Below are 21,934 nucleotides of genomic sequence, written 5' to 3'. Positions count from 1 at the left end.
TGGTATTTCCTATATCCCATTCTCCTAGAGCACCTGAAGAAGGGCTGCCACAGCAGCGGTGGATCAGAGCACAGAGCCACTACACTTGCCCTTTCTGAAATGTCTACTTTGTGGCCTCCTACACAGATGGAGCATTTGGACAGGTGGAAAGCTGCTGCTCGCAAAGCTGGCTGAGTTCAATATAATTGCCATTAGAGTGTATTTTTAAAAGTAATTAAGAAGAGTGCGTGTCAAAATTGAGGTTTGTGAGCAATAGCAAGGAATGCCTCTATCTTTGGTCATCATTACTAATGGTATACAGATTTCCAAAGCCAGGATAATCTGGAGACCTGAGAGCAAAGACGAGACCTAAATATTCTGAGGGAATTCTGACTCTGATACTTTTGATCATGAGTAAGTGTAAGGTTTGGATTCATCTCCAGCCCTTTCTCTGTCAGTTATACGCTTTGTTTACTTTTGGATTAAAAATATGTAAATCTCTCTATGAAAATAAATAATTTTAGCTGTATTGTGAGATGATAAACCAGCTGAAGTCAGAAGGGGTCTGTTTTGTCTCAGTAGAAGTGTACTCTGTACATGTGTGTTTAAACCTCAGAGTTGCACACGCATGCACTAGTGATCATGAGAATCTCATAATCTTTTAAATTTTGGTTAAGTTTTTTTTTTCCTGTAGAAAAGGTAATTGTGACTGCAAAATGGGTGTAATATTATTTGAAACCATTGTAACATGAGGTCATTAAAAGTTGGCTGTTTAAAGATTTAGTTTGCAAATCTGCTGTTTTGTGGGGGTTTTTTTCCTAGACAGTTTTTTCTAATAAAGTATTTTGAAATTAGGATTAAAAAATGATGTGATAAAATGATGAGTCAGGTTGTCAAAAGCAAAAAAAAAAAATTCCAACAGGTACACATGCTAGAATACATTTTAAAAAAAAATTTTTGCAACATCTGACTCATGGTTTTGATTATGTATTCTGATAAGTTCAAAGTTTCCTTACACTGAGAGCTATATGAAACAACCATGCTTCAAACCATTTCACTTCAATTGCAGTAACAGGTTTTAGAGTTTAAATCATTAACAACCTCTGTATGAACTTTTATCCAAATGACTGCAAGTCACAAAGAAAGCACTTCTCTTTCACGAAGTACCTTTTGTGCTTTAGTGAGACCCAATCCCTTTTCTATTTTTTTCCCCCACCTTCATGTCTCTCTTTGAAGAGATATGTGTGATTTGCGAAGTAATGAATGTATGTATCAGTTAATGAAAACTGCTATCCTGACTTCATAACGCGTGCTGGAATTGCTTCAGGATAAAGCTTCATATACCTGCATTACAGTAGGAAAAAGACTAAATTTCGGAAGCCTAGATTGCTGTGTGCACTGTAAGAGTATCATGTAACAGTTCAATGAACCATTAGGGGTGACCTAATCTTGATTTCCTCCCCCCTCCCCACGTACACAGACTTCCCAAGGAGTTGTGATTTTCATGCTGCTTGCACTCTTCCCACTTTTTGAAACCTGCACTAGAGATTGTCAGAACCTGGTACCAGAACAGCATAGCCACATGCTAACTTGCCCACCTCCCTTTTGTGTTTATTTTGTACCTTTGACTGGGCGTGAAGGGAGTTGTATCTAGTCACCCTCTCCCCCCATACTGAAGTTGAGTTCAAACAAGCCCCTCTGGCCCCTGTGCAGCAATAGCTGAACACACCTATGAGGTTAGCTTCGCGCTCATATGCTTTTTCTTTACTAAACCAGGAAGACAAAACGTCTTAATTTTTTTTTTAAAGGCCGTTATTTTCTTTCCCCCCAGAAATGAGGGAATTACAGTACGAACGGTCGAGACCCACAAATTTCCACCCTCCCCCCCGCGCCGCTTTTTTTTTTTTTTTTTTTTCATTTTTTTTTAAGAGCGAATTGGGAGCGGATACGGGTCTGGGGCAGCGCATCCTCTGCCTGAGCCCCGCCGGCGCGCAGCGCCGCGCCGCGCCCGGAGCGCAGCGGGGGCACCTTCCCCTCTGCTCTGCCCGGGCGTGTGTGTCTATGTGTGTGTGTGCGTGTGCCCGCCCGCCGGGGTGTGTGTGTGTGTGTCCCTGCCTGCCTCTCACTGCCTGCCCGCCCGCGGGCGAGCCGTGAGCGCCGCCGCCGCCGCTGCCCTTTGATCCCGGCGTTAGTGTTAGTTAGGGGCCGGGAGACGCGCAAGGCGCAGCCCTCGGCACCGCCGCGCCAGCCCTCGCCCCGCCACGGCACCCGGCGCCCGCTTGCCCGCCGGGAGCACATCCCCGGCCGCTGAGGGATACTGCGACCGGGGACAAGCCAGGTGCACGACCGGGTTGGAGGGGGGGGAGAGGAAAAAGAAAGAGGGGGAGAGGGAGCCCTTCGCGGTGGCTCCGGGAAAACCGGCTTCAGCCCCCTTTCCCGCGGCGAAGAGGGAAAACCCGCCCCGGTTAGCGGCTCCCCCGGGGGGCCCGGCTTTGTGCCTGTCTGTGCCCCCTCCTCCCGGTCTTATTTGATCTCCCGTTAAACCAAGGAGGAGAATGTGAAAAAAGGGGGAAAATGCCCAGGAGGAAGCAGGAGCAGCCCAAGCGCCTCTCTTCACGTAAGTGCCCCCTCTTTTTGCCATTTTTTCCTTCCTCCTCTCCCCGTCTCCTTCCCCTCTGCAGCCGCCTCCGTCGTTTCGTGCATTAGTTTAGGGTTACAGAGGTGAAACTGACAAAGACACAGCCTGGGTTATTCCTCTTTTAGGTCTGAGCTAAGGCAGCCATGTTGGTGATGAACAGCCTTGTGCCCTTTTAATTTTTCCTCTCTCTCTCCTTTCCCCCCTTCTTTCTTCGTGTCTCTCGCCCTTTCCTCCCTCTCCCTCCCCTCGCCCGTGATTGTGCATTTGTGCTGGGGGGGGGGGGGGGGGGCGGTGTGGGCTTCTCTTTGGGGCCGGAGGGAGGGGGGGGTCTGCTTTATTGGGGTGGGGAGGGGGGCTAGCACCGGAGGGGAGGGCGGCGAGAGGGGAAGCGGCTGCTGGCGTCTTGTGCGGAACCAGCCGAGAGGTCCGTCCCCGGCTAAAGGTTGCGGCGGGGCTGGGCGGCCCGGGAGCGGGGGGAGGCGGGCAGCGGAGGGGGCTGGCGGCGGCGAGGGCACCCCGCACCGACCCCACGGCCACCCTGTAGGGGGCCGGGGCCGCTGCCGGCGGGGGCGGCGGGGAGGCAGACCGTGGCAGGCGAGGTCCCTGCAGAGCAGGGAGAGGCGGCGGCGGCAAGCTCGGGGCTCCTCCTGGCCGCAGTGAAATGAAGGGTCAGGCGAAGCCAGGCGAGACTCGGGCTTCGGCGGCGCTGCCCCAGACGAGAGCAGCAGAGCACAGGGCTAAAGTGCATCCCGATCCTCCCGCCTGCGGGCACCTCGTGCGCACACACACACACACACATCCCCTGACACAGCTCACCCTGCTCTGCTCCTTCTCCCTCCCCCCTCCTGCCTATTTTTTCCCCTCTTTGCAAAATAGTTAACTTTTCTCCCGCTCTCTCGCCCCCCTTCCCTTGTATTTAAGCGCTCGACAGCTATTGAGAGAGAGACGGAGGGGAAGGGACCTAAAAATACCCTGCCCCTACTTGGCCCCAGGGTTGGTTTAAGGAGAGGGAGGGGGGTGGATGGAGGGGTCATTTGTCTGTCTCCGGCACATCTGCTCGGAGCGTGCCTGCAGCCCTTCCGCACAGGGCGAGAGCTGAACCGCCGGTGCCGTAGCCGGGCTCGGTCACCGGGAGTTCACCGGGGCGACCCCGGCCCCTGCCCGGGGGGCGCCACTGCAGGCGGAGCGCGGCCCGTCCCCCTCTGCTGTACGGGCGAAGGGGCCGGGGCAGCGCTTCTCCCGCACCCTTCCCGTACTGGCACACGGGCCGAGGCAGCGAGTGTCGGTGCGGGGGGGGGGGGGGCGGGATGGGGGCAGGGGAGGCGGAACTTGCAGCCCCGCAAATGTTTCTCTGTCCTTTTCCTTTCTGCCGGAGTCAAGGGCTTGACTAGTGGTGGGGGTTTTTTTCGGGGGATTTTTTTTCTTTTTTTCCTCCTCCTTTTCTCCTTCCCCTCCTCCCGCCGTTTGCCCCCGCGTAGCCCTTTCGCGGTCCGCCCGCTAGAGGAACCGAGCCGACAAGCCCCGGCGCTCATCCTCGGTGCAGAGCGCCGGCCGGGGTGGCGGGCACGGCGGAGGCGGCGGGAGCGCGGCGCCCGCCTCTGCAGCGCCCCGGCCCCGGCGCGGCGGGCGGGGGCAGGGGCCAAGCCCGGGCGCGCAGGGCCTTGCGTGGCCGTGGAGGGGCGTTTCGGGGGAGGGGGGCGGCGAGCGCCGCCGCCCCGTTTTGGCAGAAGCCCTGCGTGCGCGGGGAAGCGAAAAGGGGCTCTTGGGGCCGGAGGCGGCGGCGGCGGCGGCAGGGCGGGCGCTGCGGCCGGCGCGGCGGCTGACCTTGCCCTCGCCCCCGCCTCGGTGCGGCTGCCCTCCGCCTGCCGCTCGGGCTGACATCAAACCTGGGCTCCATTTTAGCTCGCTCGGGCGTGCCGCTCCCGTGAGCGGCGCGGGGGCTCGGCTCCGGCGCCGGGCTCTTGCCTGCCCCTGCCTCCGGGTTGCGGCGGAGCCTCCCCCCGGGCCCGACCTCCTGACCGCCCGCGCCGGGGGAAGTCACGGCTTTTTCTGGGCCAAGGAACAATTGCCTTCATTGTACAAATCGAGTTGTGCGTGTGGTGTTTATTTTTCCTTAAATGCACGGCCTAATTTGCAGTTCTTTCGGGTTAATTTTCTAGTTTAATTCACGGGAGTTTTTTTCCTCGTGTGACACGCACATGCTATATGTCACACGCGAATGCTACTTTTTTTTTTTAATAGGGCTTATTTATTTTCTTTTACAACTAGATTACATTAGATTAAAAGCTATTGTTTGATAATAATAATATATTGGATAATTCAGAAAGAATTGTAGGAATACTGTTGTAGTTTGCAGTTCTTCAAATTCAGAAAATACCTTGGAATCCATTGCGTTCAGTGTGCAAATGCTATAAATACTGTTTGTTTGGGTTTTTTTTGGCAACACATTGCTTCAGTGGGTACTCAGTGTAAAATACAGCTTTATTCTAGAATTCCTACTGGTTTCAGCAATACATTTCATAGAGGAACACTGTGTGTATTTCACTTTAAAGTATTAATGATAGCAGAAGAATGTAAAGTGCACTGTGGGCATCTGGAAAGAAGATGGCTAATACTGTATTCAACCTTAACTCTGCCCCATTGTGGGTATTACGCTGTGATTCACTCCGAAGTTTTGTTACAGGTCCCTGCTGGTGCGTGAATGCTCTCCAGTGCAATTAAATGATCTACCGTTTTACTGAACCTCTCTGTGATGATTTGGATTCTGTTGCAATTGTTTGGGAAAGAAATAGTAAGATGTTGGTATACAGGATAATTTACTAATGTTACAATGTAACTGAGCAAATGTAACTCAGTCTGGCAAGTCTTGTGCAGTCTAGTATAGCTTAGGTAGGAACATGTTCTCTCAGGATCTTGGGGCCATAATTAATTTATTATAAATTGTTATGTACCCCAAAATGCAGCTGAAGAATGCTGTCACTCTGCTTGAAGTGACAGTGTACAGCTGCTGACTGGGACCTTGATTTTTATAGTTCTGTCCACTGACTGCGTTGGATGGCCCTCATATAAATTTAGAGGTAGTTTGACAAGGGAAGACTGCACAGGCAAAACACTGTGCTATGCTGCAGAAGTTATCTGTAAAAGACTTTGCTAGAGATGTATCAGGCTGTTGCAACAATTTAATTTAGAGTCAAGGAAGTTGCTAGCCACTGACACTTCAGTGGTTGAAGGGAAAAGAAGAATTAATGTTACTGGATGCAGTAATGCTTTGTTTTGGTGGCACCTGTTTAAAAGGGCAGAGTTAAGGTTGAGCTTCCAGTCACTGGTGGTGTTCACAACATAATTTAGCTTGGAAGGCTCCTTTGGAGGTTTTCTGGCCTAGTCCCCTGTTCAAAGCAGGACAAACCTCAGGGTTCAGTCAGGTGGATGGGCCTCTGACACTCTGATATTAGCATGTATTGTAAGTGGAATTTCCATGCGTAAAGGAGTCCATTTTTGGACACTATTTAGTTGTGGATGCCGGTAGAATGTTTTCACTGACTTTCTGTGAAATACAGGAGAAAGTGCATCCTTTTTCATTTAAGACATAAGTGAATGAGGAAAGGACTTTAGGAATTCCTGGATCGACAATGGCTCATTCATACCCAAATGAAATACTACAGCAGTGTGGACTCAGTTCACAATGACAGAGTTAGGTCCGTAAGTTAAAAATTTGCCTGGTGCATGTGTGCCTTGTGATTACTTTTGGATGCAACTAACTTGGACAAGTCAATTCATTTTCACTGGGATGTTTAAAGGAATTCTGCTCATTCCTTAGGGTGTGTGTATGTGTATTGCTTTTTTATTTCCACTTCAGTACTTAGATTTTTTTTTTCTCATCTATTCAGTTACCATCAGAATCTTTAAAAATGTAGTTATAAATACAGTTTTGCTGTTTTGCTTCTCCTTGTTGCCTTTCCATTCTACCTCACACCATTATTTCCTTTTCTGAGAATTCCGGAAAGTCTGTGTCCTCCGAACCGCACAAATGTGACTTGGAAGAGTTCAGCCTAAAAAGTAAAAGTTTTGGGAAGTTTCGAGGCACCCAAGTAGGTGTTTAGGATCTATACCACTACATTGCCTTAAGTGTAGCAATCAATACTCCTTGGGGTTTGATTCTGTCTCAAAAGCTTGTAAGCAATGCAGTTTATGAATGAATGCTACAACACCATTTATACAAAGTTTGCATTTGTTGTACAGTATCAGGTAGAATTAGATGCTATGTTTAGAAGTTCAAACTACTGCTGCTTTCTGAAGAGTGTGTTTAATGTAGGACAAACCGCAGTGGCATCTTGTGTTGAATTTATTTTGTTAAAGGAGGAGATGCAGAATTGATATAATATTGGTTTAAATATCAAAAGCTAGATATGTGATAATGATGGGGAATAACTCTTCTGGCTTTCATGGTCAAGTGTGGTGTTAGATATTCCAGATACTGTGGTGAAGTGTTCAGCTGTTTCTGTAGAGTAAAAATCCCCTTGCACTCTGTGAAGCTTTTTATTATATTGTTTTTTATTGCTGGTTATATCATGAGAGTGTAAAGAAAATACTGTCAAACAAGTAAATTATCAGTGATTTAGAGCTTCCTTCTTTTTTATTTCTGTAGCCTGCTTCATTTGATACTTTCTGATAGCAGGAGAAAATGTGTTGAATGGGTTTCTCAAAAGACTTCCCAATGTCAGAAAAGCCTTTACCATCATTTGGCATTTAAGAGTTGCCTCTAAGACAAAAGGCTTTTACCAGGACAGAAATCTTTCTCTTTTAATAGATTTTATTACCTTACTAGCAGACATTGCATGTGTAAGGGGAAGCTTTTAACATATTTTCTATTTACTATTTTTAACCTCTTGCCGCTGCAGGGATCATGATATAGTTCATTGTCAACAAGAGGATCCAGGTAGGGAAAATTCTTATTTTTAGGATGATTAGGTTAATAATTTCATTGCTATCATCATGGTTGGCCTGGTGGAACTATAATACAGCTCTCAAATGAACAGCAGCCTTTTGGTGGATGGATAAGCATCCACATTACTCCATCTGAAAACACTTTTTTTGCCCTTCTCATGATAGTGAAATTGTCATAGACTTTTCAGAAATACCTGCTTCCTTTATGGGGATTCTTTCGGACATGTGAAGTCTTTGTCTCTTAAAATTTGTGGGATTTATTGTTTGGGTTTTTTGGTGTGTGTTTGTTTGGTTTTTTAGTTAGACAAACTAAGTCACCTGGATGGGGCTGTGAGCAACCTGGCAGGGGGATTGGACTAGATCACCTTTGAAGGTCCCTTCCAACACAAACTCTTCTATGATTCAAAGATCAATTTCTAAAGCCATTCAACGGTAGACTATGTTTTAGTGTTGTCTGATAGTCCAAAATAGGAATAAATTACACTGGGGTATAAATTGGACTACCGAAGAGTCAGTGTTGTGCTCATTAACCTATTTAAGTCTTTAGGATCTTATGAATTAGATTTTACAGGGGGAAGGGGTGCAAAAGGTTATAAAACAAAACCACTAACTTTTTAGTTGGCCAAACAGGAAAACCTGCAGGTAGAGCAGTGGAATGGGAAATATAAGAACATGCGGCGAGAACGCATTTTTATTTTTCAATTTTAAAACAGATGAAGAAAGACTATGACCGTCTTTGTAACAGAGTGATTGTTGTCTTTTTCATATGTAAGAAGGCAGGAATAGGAAGAACTGAGAGTTAAAAATAAATAAATAAAGAAGAGCCAGGAGGAGCTGGCTGTTCAAAGTGAAGTATTAGTAATTTCCTATAATTTAATCAGACCAGATCCCAGAGCAAGATAATGAGAGCGTGACCTACAAAAGAGGACTTTTTGGAAGTTAAAAGGGTTTCAAACATGAAGCTTCACAAGGCATGTGATTTGTCTTGAAGAACTGTATAGAGGACTTTTTTTCTTTCCCATTGCAAAGAAACCATAATATAGACATTAGTTCAGATGGTGAGGGAGAGCTCAGATGACTTATGTCTGGAATCCTTTTACTGTTACAGCTGTTAACCTACTCCAGAGTCATGCTTGAAGAGCGTATCTTCTAAATAATGTTTTCTCCTGGTTTCTGGTATGCCATTTTTTTGTTGCCTAGTTTGCCATTATGGTACATTATTCATGTCATTTAGGTTTACATATACAAAACTCTTCAGGATGCATGGAGGCTAAAGTATCATGTGTTTTACAGAAACAATAACATGCAAAGAATCTGGACTACAAGGTAGCTAGCAATATGTAATAGAGCCCAGTTTTCAAGGGAGTGAGGCAATTCTTTCTCCTTCTCTCTGCCCCCCCAAGTAAAACTTTTAATTTTTATTCCACTTTGAAAAATTGGGTTTTTAACAAAGAATAATAACTGATATGGGCATAAACTATGTTGGGCTAAAGAAAAAAAAAAAAAACCACCAAGTAAACAACCAAACCAAAACAAACACCAACAACCACTCAAAAAGGTGGATAATATCCCTTTCTCCAAAGGTGGAGTTTGTTTGGGGGGTTTTTTTGAGGGTGCTTCTGCTACTGTGGAAGATTTTTTTTAAAAAAACATAGTTAAATAACAAAAATCAGACTTGACTCATAGTTCCATTGAAAGGACACATACTGCAGGGTACAGCCCCCATTAATTCTGCACACATACGCTGCTTTGTGGCTGTTTTACTGAAGGATTCAGCAATATGTATATGTAAGCTCATATAAGAGCTTGTCTTTTGTTTTTTCTTTTTTATAGACTGACTCAGGGTCACAATTAGAGAAGTGTTATTCTCCCAAAGACAATTTATCTTTTCCTCATTTACCTTCAGTAGCATTTACAGGCTGGTATCCTACTTGGTCTAGACTCCAAACCTGTCTGAACCTGTGGGTTTAGTAGTTAGCTCTGTTCCTTAAAGTTTCTTCTGCCTTTCAAGGGATTTCCTGCTTGTGGTATAATTACACTGAGTAGTAGAATCCCAAGTTAAGCCTAACACTAAGACAAGCTTGTTCCAATTTGCAGGTTAAGTGAAATTTTAAGAATTCACACAGAGTCCAAGTTTGATTAATTTGAAATTGCAGAAGTGTCATGGTTTGGTGTTGGTGTGTGGGTGGGTTTTTTTGTTTGGTTGGCTTTTTTGGTGTGTTGTTTGTTTGTTTGTTTTTTGAGAAGCATGCAGTAAGGAGAGAAAAACTGTGCTGCATAAATAGTCCTTTCCCTCATTCTTTTCAGTACTTTGGCAGTAGAGGTGGAAGCTGTGGGGAAAGAATAACTGGTGCTGGTAATACAGTAGACCAAGAGAGAGAAGTTTTAATGCAAACCTGATGATTTAGCTACTGTTTAGAATAAATTGTTTTAAAAGTGAAAGGGTTACCGAGTGGTAGAGGTCTTGTAATGAATGATTTAGTCAGCAGTTTCAGAAAGCAAAATTAGGTTCCAAACATCTGCACTGTTACATTTATTTGGGATGGTCTCTCACTAGAGTAGAAATAAAATTTTTGGAGTAACTCAAAGCAAGCTACTGTCGTCATCCCTTTGAATTCTGTGTAGTGCTACCTCTAGGGATTTCCTTCCTCAAGAAGGTTTTATATCTCTGCTGGCTCTCATCTGGGGTTTGCTGCTTGGATGTGTTTTTTGTCTTTTGCAGGGCTTTCTGTATAGACACAAAGAATTCTTCCCTACATGGTCTTAAATTAGGAGGATGGAAGTTTTATCTGAAGGTTTCTGTAAGGGAGAAAATTTGGCACAAGCTCACTTTAAAATTACAGCTTCCTATTTTAAGTGGATCTTTTGGACATGCCCTGGGTCTTGGTGCCTGTTAGAGTTTGTAAGATGCTGTATCAGGGCAAAAGTGAGAGTTCCAGTGAATTCTTAAAAATAAATAGTAAGTAGCTTTTAGAAAAATGCATTAAAAGAATTGATGGCTCTAACAAGTGTGTATTTAGCCTTATGAGTTGTCCCCAGGTGTGACTTTATTAACGAACAGGAATTCTTTGCAAGTCACTTCTACACTTCATTTTGACTTGTGTAGCAGTGCAAATAGTTATTTATCTCAAAAAAGTTATTTTCTCAAAAAATAAAATAAAACCAGATATGCCACAGCTAGGTAGTGATGCAGTGCAAAGTAGGTAAGGAGCAGAGAGGGTGGCAGGCAAGTGGCTTTGGTGGCAGCTGGTGATGTAGCTGTTTGTGTTTGCTCGCTTTCAAGCAAACAGGGACAGGGAGAGTCAGGCACAGGGAGAGTCTCTCCCCTTACAGAACACTGTGCCCTAGACCTGGCAACTAGTGATGGAGGAGCCATTTGTTTATCTATGTGTGGAGCAGAACTTCCCTGTATCTACCTCTGTATTTCTAGCACTTTGAGGCCATGAAGAGCCCTTCTCAGGCACCAGTGTAAGCGTAACAGCCTAGAGCTGCTCTAATTTCTGCTGCCCACAGGCTCTCACCCTGCTCCGTGCTCTGGAAAGGAAGGGCTGACACAATCCTTTTGTCAATTCTGCATTGCCAAAGGGAGTTCTTTGCACAGCAGATAACTCTGAAGGGGGCTCTTCTGCCCACCTTGCGGTACTTTTACATTGCCCGTAAGGTCTAAATAGACTTCACCGTAATTGTTTATATTGTCTTCCTGCACAGTGCTATGCCACATTGAGGTAACAAAGCAAGCTCTAAATAAGCCACCTTGTGTACGGGAGGCAGTTATCACAGCAGTCTACCCAGGTTAATTCAGCTATAATACTTGTGGATATACTCAAGCTGGCTCAGATATCACTACATAGCACTGCGTTATTTAGTATAGACATACTCTCATGAGAATTGAAGTTGTTGTCTTTGAAGGCATTTACTGGCCTGCATTAAAAGTATTGGTAAGGCCCACAGAGTTTTCAGCCAAGAAATGCACTTTGAAAAAACAAAATAGAATCCCACTGCCATTGGCACACTTGTTTGTTTATTCAGCAGGAAAGCCAGCAATGGAGTGGACATGAACATGAAACTTCCCCTTTGCTTCTAGCTGTTCCTCTGCGTCTGAATTTTAGATGGATTTTTAGGCAAAATGTAGAAATGGGTTTCTGCCATTTACACTGTATCTGTGCCCTAAATAGCCATAGCATTAGTTTCTTGTACCAGGAGCTTGGCACAAAAGCCCAAATCTCTTTAAAATAAGGTTTGGGGAATGTCCACTTTCTGTTCAGTGCTTGTACATTAATTACGTGACCTCTGACTTTTCTTAAGGTTGAAAGCTGAGGCAGTGGCTTTAACAATGTGTCTAGGAGTCAGGAGTGCCTATTCCACATGGAAAGGTCTGCTTCTCCGTGTTAGCCTACCACTATGAGTAGCTTCCTAATCCTCTCTTGTTTGGCTTTGCTTGTTAACTCCAAGCAATCCTCTCAGGGACAGAGAAAGCAGCTGTCTTTGGGAGCCAGCACAGCTCGACAAAACAAAAACTTCTTGAAGCTTCCTTTAGATACGTTACCATAATATCATCCTTGTGGGAGGAATTAGAAACACTGAGAATATAATTTGCCGTGTTTTAATCTGACTTTGGGAGAGAGGAAAAATTAAATTATAGGGAACTAGATTCCTGTGACATTTATAGCGAGGAATAATTTCAGTATCTGAAACCTAAACCTTTTGTTTCTGAACTAGTCAAAAAGCTAATGTGCATAAAGCACCTCAGGTGAGTAATGGGGCAGAATAAAATGGTAAATCAGGAGCACATTATTTACCAAAAATAGAGCAGGAGAAACTGCATATAGCAACAATAAACAGAGACTAGTCAAAACAAAGGAGACCTTTGTTAGAGCAGGTATTCTGGCCTGATGTCACCTGCTCTGCTTGAATATTGTCATACATACAGTTTGTGAGCTCTTCCCTTCACTTCGTGACCCCTTAAGAGAGGTTGTAAACACAACAGGGATAATTAAAGGCACTGTAGCAGCTTGATCTGAGGTTTCCCGTGTTTTGTTTATCGCAGCCTACGTATTAAGGTGACACAGGGATTTCTATTTGATTTTGTTGTTTCTTTTACATTGTCGATCATGGAACAACCTTCATAGATGTGTTCTAAAGAAACAATTCCATATTCCATTTAAAAGTTATTTTTAAGAGTCAATGTTGCGAGTGGCTAGCGTGGAGTTTTCTCTTTCTGTATTTTAGTAAAAGAGAAAGTTCGCAGTATTTGCTGTCATTACCTTTCCACTTCAATATTTAGAATAATTTGAGATTACTTCACTGAGTTCCACTTAACATTATTTTTAATCTAGGACTTACTGTTTATTATCAGCAATGGGCCAACTTCGCAGCCTTCCTCTGATCTCCCTTGTGCTGCTGGGGTGATGCAAATGGTATGGAAGGTGCCTTGGCCTTTCCAGACAGGGGTTCTCATTGCATGGGGGTGTTTCTAAGGGGGAAGTAATGCTGCTGTTCCTGTACATCTTCCTGTCACTGCAACCTAGAATAGACTGTGAATCAGAGATGGAAAGGGTCAGAGATGGAGCCACAGCTGGAATGCACTCAGATCTATGTACTGCTAGTTAACGGCCATTTCCAGCTGCTATTGATGAGCCAGTCTCTAGGCTGAGCCTAGATTAGAAAACACAAGGGAGAATCAGCTGTAAAGGTTTATGCTGTGTTCCTCCTTTGCCAAATACTCACCTGTCACGCAGGAGCGAAACTGGCCCTATGGGTAAACTGAACAGAAGTGTCTGGATTATTGAATATGTAGTGGTAGCGATTCTTTCAAAGTGAGTGGAATGAATTACTTTTGCCAGAATGCCACTGGGGCTGTTGTAAAGTTAAGATGTCTTATTCATGCTCAGAGAAGGAAATAACAAGCTGACCAAAAGAGTCAAAGTAGGCATAGGTCAGAATGTACAACAGTACATGATATCATCAAGGCAGGCAAATGCAACCACTACTTTGACAGTTTTTCAAACTCCAACGCGTCCTTTATATGAAGGGAAGCCAGCCTCCTGCAGCAATAAAGAGACCAAGAGATAGAGGCTGTGTTCTTCTTCCTTCCTTAGAAGCTAGCTGGGTTATCTTTGTGCTCAGGAGATGAAAACCTCCCTTTAGCAAGCAAAATTTTTTTTCTCTTGCTATTTTCCTGGTGCTATAAGTTATAACTATGGTTTTGCATCCAAGAGTTTTAGACTGCGGTGACAGAGCTGTTGGGGTTGTATGATGATTGTGGGGATGTCAGCAGGACAGTTCACAGACATGAAATCTCCAGCTTTTTTGAGCTCTTGCTTCTCCTTCTTTCCTGTGGCTCAACAGGAAGTTCTCTTCAAAGATTCTTCACACCTATTGGGAGAGTTTCACAGAGAGCTTTTTTTTTTTTTCTCCTGCTTTAATCCTTATGTACCACTACTACACTGTTAAGGACTAGTTTTCTTCCTTTTTCTTTCTCCAAAACCACTTCTGATATAATCACTGCTTTTATCACTTGATAATTCTTCTATTTTTTTCACTTTCCGCCAGTCAGTATTTATAACAAATTTTCTAGACCAGCTCCAGAAGATTGATCAGGAAATGCAGGAAACTAGTAAGTGTCCCATCAACTTTGGTTTTCTACAGTAGTGATTAAACATCAGAAAGTGCTCTCATGGATTACCCTGTGCATGAGAATGACAAGGAAACATTGTTTCCTTCTCCTTTGTTGTATTTGTATAGTGCATAGGAGTACAAGCCAGGGAATCAGCCTGCTGTCCTAGGCACATGTAACTCAACAAAAAGATAGTTTCAGCCTCAAAGAGAGCCTGTGTTCTTATTAGATGTCCTCTAGCAAAGATGCATTTGGCAGTTTCTCAGGGAAACCAAGGTAATAACGGTTGAGGTTGTGTATCTGTATAGCACTTGTCCATTGGAGGAAGGGAGGTAAGCAGGAAAAAGATGGGAAACATGCTCCTTGAAATGACTGGATATCTTCTGGATGTTGCTGTATGTTTTTACAGTGCTGCTGAAACCTCCTAAAGAGCGTTCCTCAAGTATTGAAGCTATGCTGGGCTTACATTAGTCTGTCCCTGCACAAACCCTGCTGGGAATTCACCCCTTCTCAATTCTGAAATTTGACTGTGCCTTCGAAGAGATACAGGAAACCAGGTCTACTGCACAGTCCTTTGTTTTTAATAACTTCTGTGTATAGAGGAAGAAGGATGGTATATCATTATCATTTTGGTTTCTGCTTCTGCTCTCCTTTTCTGGAAATCTCTTGCTGTTGCCAGTGAGAGGAAGTATGGAAAGAGAAAGTTTACCTGAGAGCATGTGCGTCTGCCTTGCCGTGGATTTGATATTCCATGTTGAGCTTAAACCAGCTCACTGGCAAGGACAATGGCCTTCTATGGTTTTCCCATACTCTCCTTGCACCTGTGAGGATTGGACTGTTCTTTGAATTCCTACCAGGAGCACTGAAGCATCTTTATCTTGAAGATGAAGTCAGCGCTTCAGTAGAATTTTGCCTGTCTTTCCCTTCCTCTGTACATTAATGATTTGTGCCTGTTTTATAGAGGGGCATGTGTGGCCTGGGGATGAAGGTGATTTGGACTTAATAGGAGGAGCTGGGGGGAGATTTGGAACTTCATGGTCTGTTTATATGCTCAGCCGTGCAGGGGGTATCGATGGAGAGACAGCATGTGCTCTTGCTGCGCTGTTCAGGCTGGCCGCGAGAGCACTGAAAGTCATGCACAGAGCAGGAGTAAACATGGAGACGGCAGCCTCAAATAATGACAGCAAGGGAGCTTTGTTTTCTGGAGCTATTGCTTTGGTGTTTAGAAATCTTTTTAAAATAAACCTGTTGTAATCATGTTTACAGTAATTAAGGATTTCCTAGTAATTTAGTTTGTTTTAGCAGTGTACAGATCATCTTCGCGTAGGTACTGGTAGTGTAAGGATTAAAACATTTACACAAGAATAAAAGTCAAGGAAACAGGTAATTGACTGATTTATCAACCTTAGCAGACAATTTTTTCTTATACATTGTGGTAGCCATGGTAGATTTACTCTGGATTGCTTAAGGCACAATCCTATATGGTGCGTACAAGACATGAGGGCAACGCCTTGAAACATATGGGTGAAGGAGCAGGTAATCAGCCGGTGTGGTTTTGGTGCCTCAATTAGCCTTTTGGTCAATGGTTTGTCCCCTAGGAAAATTTGGAATTGCCCTGCACAGCACAGTTCAGAATGTGGGTGAATGATGGCTTTTTCCTGGAGGTTTTAGATCAATTTTAGCGTTTTGAGTAATGTGAGAACTTTTTGTAAACTTATAACTATTCCCAGGCCATAACACTAAATTGCAGTTGTGATCAGGGAGTTATTTATTTTCATTGCAAATTGTTTGTATGCAACAAAGTAAGATGTTTGGACACTTTTCTCACTTTAGTCAGCCCCTTTTGCCAGCTGAAATGACACTTGCAACTTTTCATCCGCTTCCTTTCCAACTGTAAGAGGGACTAAAATCATGTTGCTGTTGTGACCCTGTCAGTTTTAAATGACTAGCCACACTAAAATGGGTTACATGGATTGAGGGTAAGCCAGTGTTGTAATATTCTATAGCATAAACGATCACCTTATTCTTGGCTGCTATAAACTGTGAGGGACACGTGAGGATTCTTGTAACTGGGTTTTACTGTTGGGGTTGTGACCACGCGGCAGCTTGCAGTGCATTTCAGGCAGTGAAGATGTATTTTGTTGCAGTAAAGAGCTGAGACAGCTGTCACTGCAGCCAGTTCTAGGGAGGTGGCAGGTCAGGTGCGGGCCTTAATGAAGATGAATTGTTAGCTGGTGAAGGCACTGAATTAAGAGCAGGCAGTTTACAGATGTACCTCAAAAGGTACCAGAGAACATAGGCATGCAAAATAGAGTGGACCACCAATTTTATTTGTTACCAAGTTAAATGAAGATTAGAAATCAAAGCTTTCCTGTCCTTTTTGGCACCTAGATCATACAAAATGCAATATAAGAAACTTTGCTATTCATACTTAATGCCCTACTTCAGTTTTGCTATGGAGGCTTCTTTTGTTGTGGAGTGTTTACTACGTGAAAGTGACAATGGTGAGGGTGCTTCTCCCAGTTTTCTTCTGGTGTTTGCCAGAGCCTTGTGGATACCACTGACAGCCAAAAAGAATATAGTCACTTCAAGATGCCTTGAACCATCCAGTCAGCAGATAGATCCTCTAAACCATGTTTTATGCTTAATCTTTGTCTTGGAGACTGATCACTGCAGCGCCAAAAAACATTGTGGAACATGCAGAAAGAAATTCTGCTCGTCTTACTTGATCTGTTAAAGGCAGAGGCTTACCTCTCAGAAAATGGATGAATTTCCTTTATTTCTGAGCCTTTTATTCCAGGTCATAGGTCAAGTTTTTGTCTAGTTCCATGATCATTCATATGTGCCCACCCCCTTTCTTGAAATCTGTTTTCTTTTAAGGGATGAAATGTATGAAGAACTGAGGTTGTTATTCTGCTTTTTTTCTTCCAGATATCTTAGTAACATAGTGTGATCTTTCAATTTTCTCAGGCTGAATTGTCCAAGTGAATGGATCTTGTCTGCCATAACATAGAAACAGGACTGTGTGATGATAGATTGAGAGTGCTGAGTTATTTCACTGCTTGAGCTCATGGTGATTGCCTAGTCTGACCACACTTTTCCTTCCTTCCAGCTCTCTTTCTTTTTTTTTCCCTTTTCTTTTTGTAATTCAGGAATAAGTTTAGCCTGGGATTTTTGTCAGGGGAAAAAAATAATAATTTTTTAAAAATCTGTATTTTGGTATTTTCTACGTCAAAAATACAACAGAAGACTATGACCTAGAACTGAACTACTACAAAGCAAGTAACCATTTGAAAATGAGTAACTGAGCCCCTGGTTTGCAGGTAGACCGTGTTTAAGATAAGGTAGTTTTGTGTTTCTGCTTAGAATTTCCTAATCAAGACACTAGTTCTGTGTTCCATGAGCAACTTTGCAAAGAAGGTTTCATTAATGACCTGCCAAAGGAATAAAAATACCTTCTCATTCATGGAGTTAATTGTGATTCAAGGATGGCTTTAAAATATTACAGATTTCTATATTGACCATTTGGCATTCATGCGATTACCTCCTGCAACAATTAGATCTAGAGTGGAAAGTAAGTTCCCTCACTTAGAGATCTTCTTGCTGTAGCCAGCCTTTTTTGCTGGATTTTGTTTGCTAGAGTTGTTTGGGGTTTCATTGCTAATGAAGGCCCATAGTGGGAAATCATAAAATATTTCCCCTCCTTTATGAAGTAGGCTGAGATGATAGGTCTTGACTCTATATGGTGAAGATGATAGAAGTCTTGAGAATAATCTTTAACTCTCCTTATTTTGGGGGTGCCAACATCCCTATTACCTTTTGGTATTTGATATTTTCTCACTGCAACAGCCCATCGCCATACACATCTATCTATAGCAGGGCTGTCAACCTCATTTTCACTGGAGGCCACATCAGCCTCGTGGTTGCCTTCAAAGGGCCGAATGTAACTTTAGGACTGTATGAATGTAGGAGTAGTTACATTTACACAGTCCTAAAATTACATTTGGCCCTTTCAAGGCAACCACGAGGCTGATGTGGCCCCCAGTGAAAATGAGTTTGACACTCCTGATCTAGAGTAAAACAGATGAAGAAGCAAAGTGAATTTTGGGTAACTGGAGATAATTTAAAGGAGATTTTAAATTTCCTTATAACTACGAGAAGGCAGAATTTCTAATCACTGTAGTGAATTTGGCATGTGAGTCCACAACTGTAAATGTGCGCTGATGTAAATTATACACTGCTGCTCCAAGTGCAGGGAATCTCTCTGGGTAGGCTTGCGCATGGACCACTTCAACCGTCAGAGATTGTTAAAGCTGATTCTCAGTTCAAATAGAGCTATGGGAATAACAGTTTATCTCCTGCATATTTAGTTTGTCCTCAAATTTATAATACTCTATCAGAGTCTTAATCTGATCTCACAGCTGGTTTTAGATAGACCCGGGGAAGCCTGAAATTCTTGATAAGGGTCTTGAATCTGGCTCAGAAGTTACTGCCTAAAAAAGTGTTTGATTTTATCATATGGTTTATCATATTCCTTGCTTTCATCAGGCAAAAGATATGTTCCTTTGACATGTTAATATACAGACTTCGGGTTTTCAGTTGGCCATATTCCTTTAGTGTAAAAATCAGTGTGGTCACTATCTTGTGCTTTATGAAAGGTGTGCCCAAACTCAACTGTAGTTTGTTGTAGAATGTTCACGAGGGCCTGTGGAAAAAACTTTCAATAAGGCTGGCTGTGGTATTTTGTTCAGTCCCCATAAAAGTGTTACAAGAAGAACATCAGTACCATAAAATATGTTCTGTAAGAAGCATGATTTTCTGTTGTTATACTGACACTTTATGTGCTTTATTAATTTGTCTTTGGGCTACTAGCCAGCCTTTGCAGCATAAGCAGTACTCAGAAATATTTGTTTCATCTGAAAACCTTAATCATAAAACCCCACTATCTTTGTCTGCCTTCTCTCCAGGAGTTCTAGGTATCGGTCAAGTCAGCTGATGAAAACTTTTTGTGTGGGATGTTTTTTTGTGGGGCACCGCTTAAGAAATGGTCTTCAAAAATATTCTCCTCCTCTAAGGCCATGTCTGTTCTGTTCTGTTTTGTCCACGCACCTTAAGTACTTCAGCTCACTGGGGCTCAAATAGTGGCAAAATCCAGCTAGAACAAAGTAACTCTAAATTGTAGTGAGACAAACATTATACATATATAATTATACACATATACTATTATATATATGTAACATTGTTATACATTTGCCTTACACTAAAAGGTATGCTGCTCTGCCCACCTACTTTTCAGAGTTGCTGATTACTAGGCTTCACTCTTAAGATATTATTTCTTGATCTTTAGGACTTTCCTCAGGAAAATGGTGGCAACCAATTCTAGAGAAGAATTTTTTTATTAGTGTCAAAAAAGCCTATGCTGGCCAATCCAGCTACAGATGTCCCAGATAATGGTTCTCAAGCAACCTGCATGATACTGGAGGCTGTGGCCATCCTGACTGCAAGAGCCAGCTCTTCCCCAGGAGGTGTAGTATGTTGTTGAGGTTTGGGGGAGCAGGGAGAATCCTCTGGTGTTTTTCATTAAGATGTGATATGCTTTGCACTCCAAAAGACCTCAGGGGATAGGTGGCTCAAATCGTTGACTCCTCCTGCTTCCTCTTTCACATGAGTTTTGTTCTGGTTTCTTGGCAGATTGTTTTCTGCCAGATTAGCGAGTTGACATTGGCTCCCCAAGCAGTCAAGCAAACAGCAGAGCAAATGTAAGGGAGGGCACAAGACCAGCACTTCTGTTGGTCATGAGCTTTTGTCAACTTAACAGTGTTCTTCTAACTGCACTCTAAGGCAGTGCCTCTTCATTTGGTGCTTAAATCTCTGAATCTTAGTGAAAGCAACACTCCTCAAACACTGATCCACAGCTACTAACTGTAACCTCTTGCCTAGAACAGAAACATCGTTAATCTTTCTTGGAGGCAAGGTGTCAAACATCCATCGAGGAGTTATCTTTTGAAGAACTTGTTTTAGGGGAGATCAGACTTGTTGTCGCTATCAGGTCCCATCTTGTCATCCGTCAGCAGCCTTGAGAACCTTCATCAAGTAGTGATGGCCCACCTTAGGAGAAACCATGTGTTTCTGTCCTCTTCCATGAATACTTGGCTAGTAAAAGACGGATCTTTTTGGCAGGTAATGATATCCATTTGACACATTTATTCTGGGGCTTGTGGCTGAAAATAAAAGGTCACTGTCTCTGTTTCCCATCTACCACAGAATTCTTCTCCTTTGAGGGAAAGGAAATAAAGATGGTTTTATGTTGTCTATGACAAGCTTTTTCAGTAATCCACCCTACTCCCCTTCTTCATTGGAAGAGTCCATCACACCTGGATTCTGTCTTTAGGAGGAAACTGAAGTGCTGTACCTGTAGTTTGACCTTCTATGGTTGGATAGCAGTTGGCAAACCTGAAGCATGGTATTTCTGCACATTCATAGTTCTTTGTGCATATGGGCAAAGCATCTTCGAGACTTCCAGTTACTGCAAAGTGATTAACTCGTTTTTCTCTAATCTTTTTAGTCTTGAAGCCCTTTTTAAAAAAAGCACTACTAGAGAAATTGGTAGGTGAATATTCTGGGGTTTTCTTGTAAGTGGATTTTTTCAAAGTCACTTTAAGTTAGGGATAAAAGTAGAGGATCTATGCCTTGTATTTAAAAGCTGTACCTTTCTTTTCCCCTCTCTTCCTTCCCTCCAGTTAGGAAAATCATTATTTTAGAAGATGTGGAGATGAAATACAGAGTCCTACCTAGGGCTTCTTTTCCTGTCTAATTGTGTGAGTATTTTCACACATCTTAAACACAGGGGAGAAGTACAGAACAGAAGAGCTATGGCTTTTTGGCAGTGCCTTCTTGCAGCTGTGCTGCTCTCTTTAGGTCATCCTGCAGTAGAGAAATTTGGTTCAAGCACCAGCAACACTGCTAAAACCATTTTGTGATGAGGTCAAGAGTTGAATAATCATCCCGTTGATAAGTGAGTGAGCCAGAAATTCCACTGAAAGAGGACAGTGACTTTCTGTGCTGCTTACCTATTACAGGTCACAGAACTCATGAAGGGAATATGGGGGACTGAGGGCACTCTAGCACATGACTGTTTATGTAACTGTGACTTTTAGGTTTTATTTGTTGCTGTTGATATAATAAAAGGAGTTAAGGCAGGCCTTTGTGTCTTTATTAAAATCATGATTTTCTTGCAAGCATCCCTCTGGGACAATCAACATAGCTGCTGCTCTGGATGTATAGTCCAATCAGATGGGGCTGTAAGTGCTTTTTAGAGGTGGAGCCTGTGGGATGCTGGTGCACACTCTGCCCAGTTTCTCCGGAGCAGTCCTACAGCGCTCACATCCACATGGTCTGGTGGGGGTGGGAACCCACAAAGGTTGTACAGACCAAAGAAATGACATTCACATCTTTTTGTTGGAAATGCTTAAAAAACAGCCTGACTATGAAAAGCGTAGTTCGTAGGCAGCTAGGCTGAGCAATGTATATAGGATACCACAGAAGAGACTTCCCATATATGACTGCCATTTTTAGGCCTATATGTGCCACTTTCTGTAGGACCCGATTGTGAAGCCAGCAAGTGTTTATGTGAAGCTGACATTCAGAGGTGATGTGAATTAGAAAGTGATGTGATGTTAGCAAGTGATGTATTGTAACTATTTCTTCTCGTTGCTGAAATGATGCACTTACACAGTGTACACAGTTTACCTAAATGT

At 43.3% G+C, this 21,934-nt stretch overlaps 1 protein-coding gene across 3 annotated transcripts in view; it reads left to right on the top strand.

Annotated features, from left to right (window-relative positions):
- The first annotated feature begins 2,326 nt into the window (after window positions 1-2,326).
- The window catches only part of ZNF827 (zinc finger protein 827), a 106,549-nt gene continuing 86,941 nt past the window's right edge, over window positions 2,327-21,934 (top strand). For all 3 annotated transcript variants that reach the window (XR_010606140.1, XM_065634332.1, XM_065634333.1), the window contains exon 1: window positions 2,327-2,596. Coding sequence is in view for 2 of the 3 variants with exons in the window: in XM_065634332.1 (XP_065490404.1) it covers window positions 2,554-2,596 (43 nt within the window). In the remaining variant the exon portion in view is untranslated. The remainder of the gene's footprint in view (window positions 2,597-21,934) is intronic.

The sequence above is a fragment of the Caloenas nicobarica genome, chromosome 4 (genome assembly GCF_036013445.1).
Source record: "Caloenas nicobarica isolate bCalNic1 chromosome 4, bCalNic1.hap1, whole genome shotgun sequence".
NCBI lineage: Eukaryota > Metazoa > Chordata > Aves > Columbiformes > Columbidae > Caloenas > Caloenas nicobarica.
The sequence above is the reverse complement of the archived record's forward strand: the minus strand, read 5'-3'. Positions and strand labels throughout refer to the sequence as shown.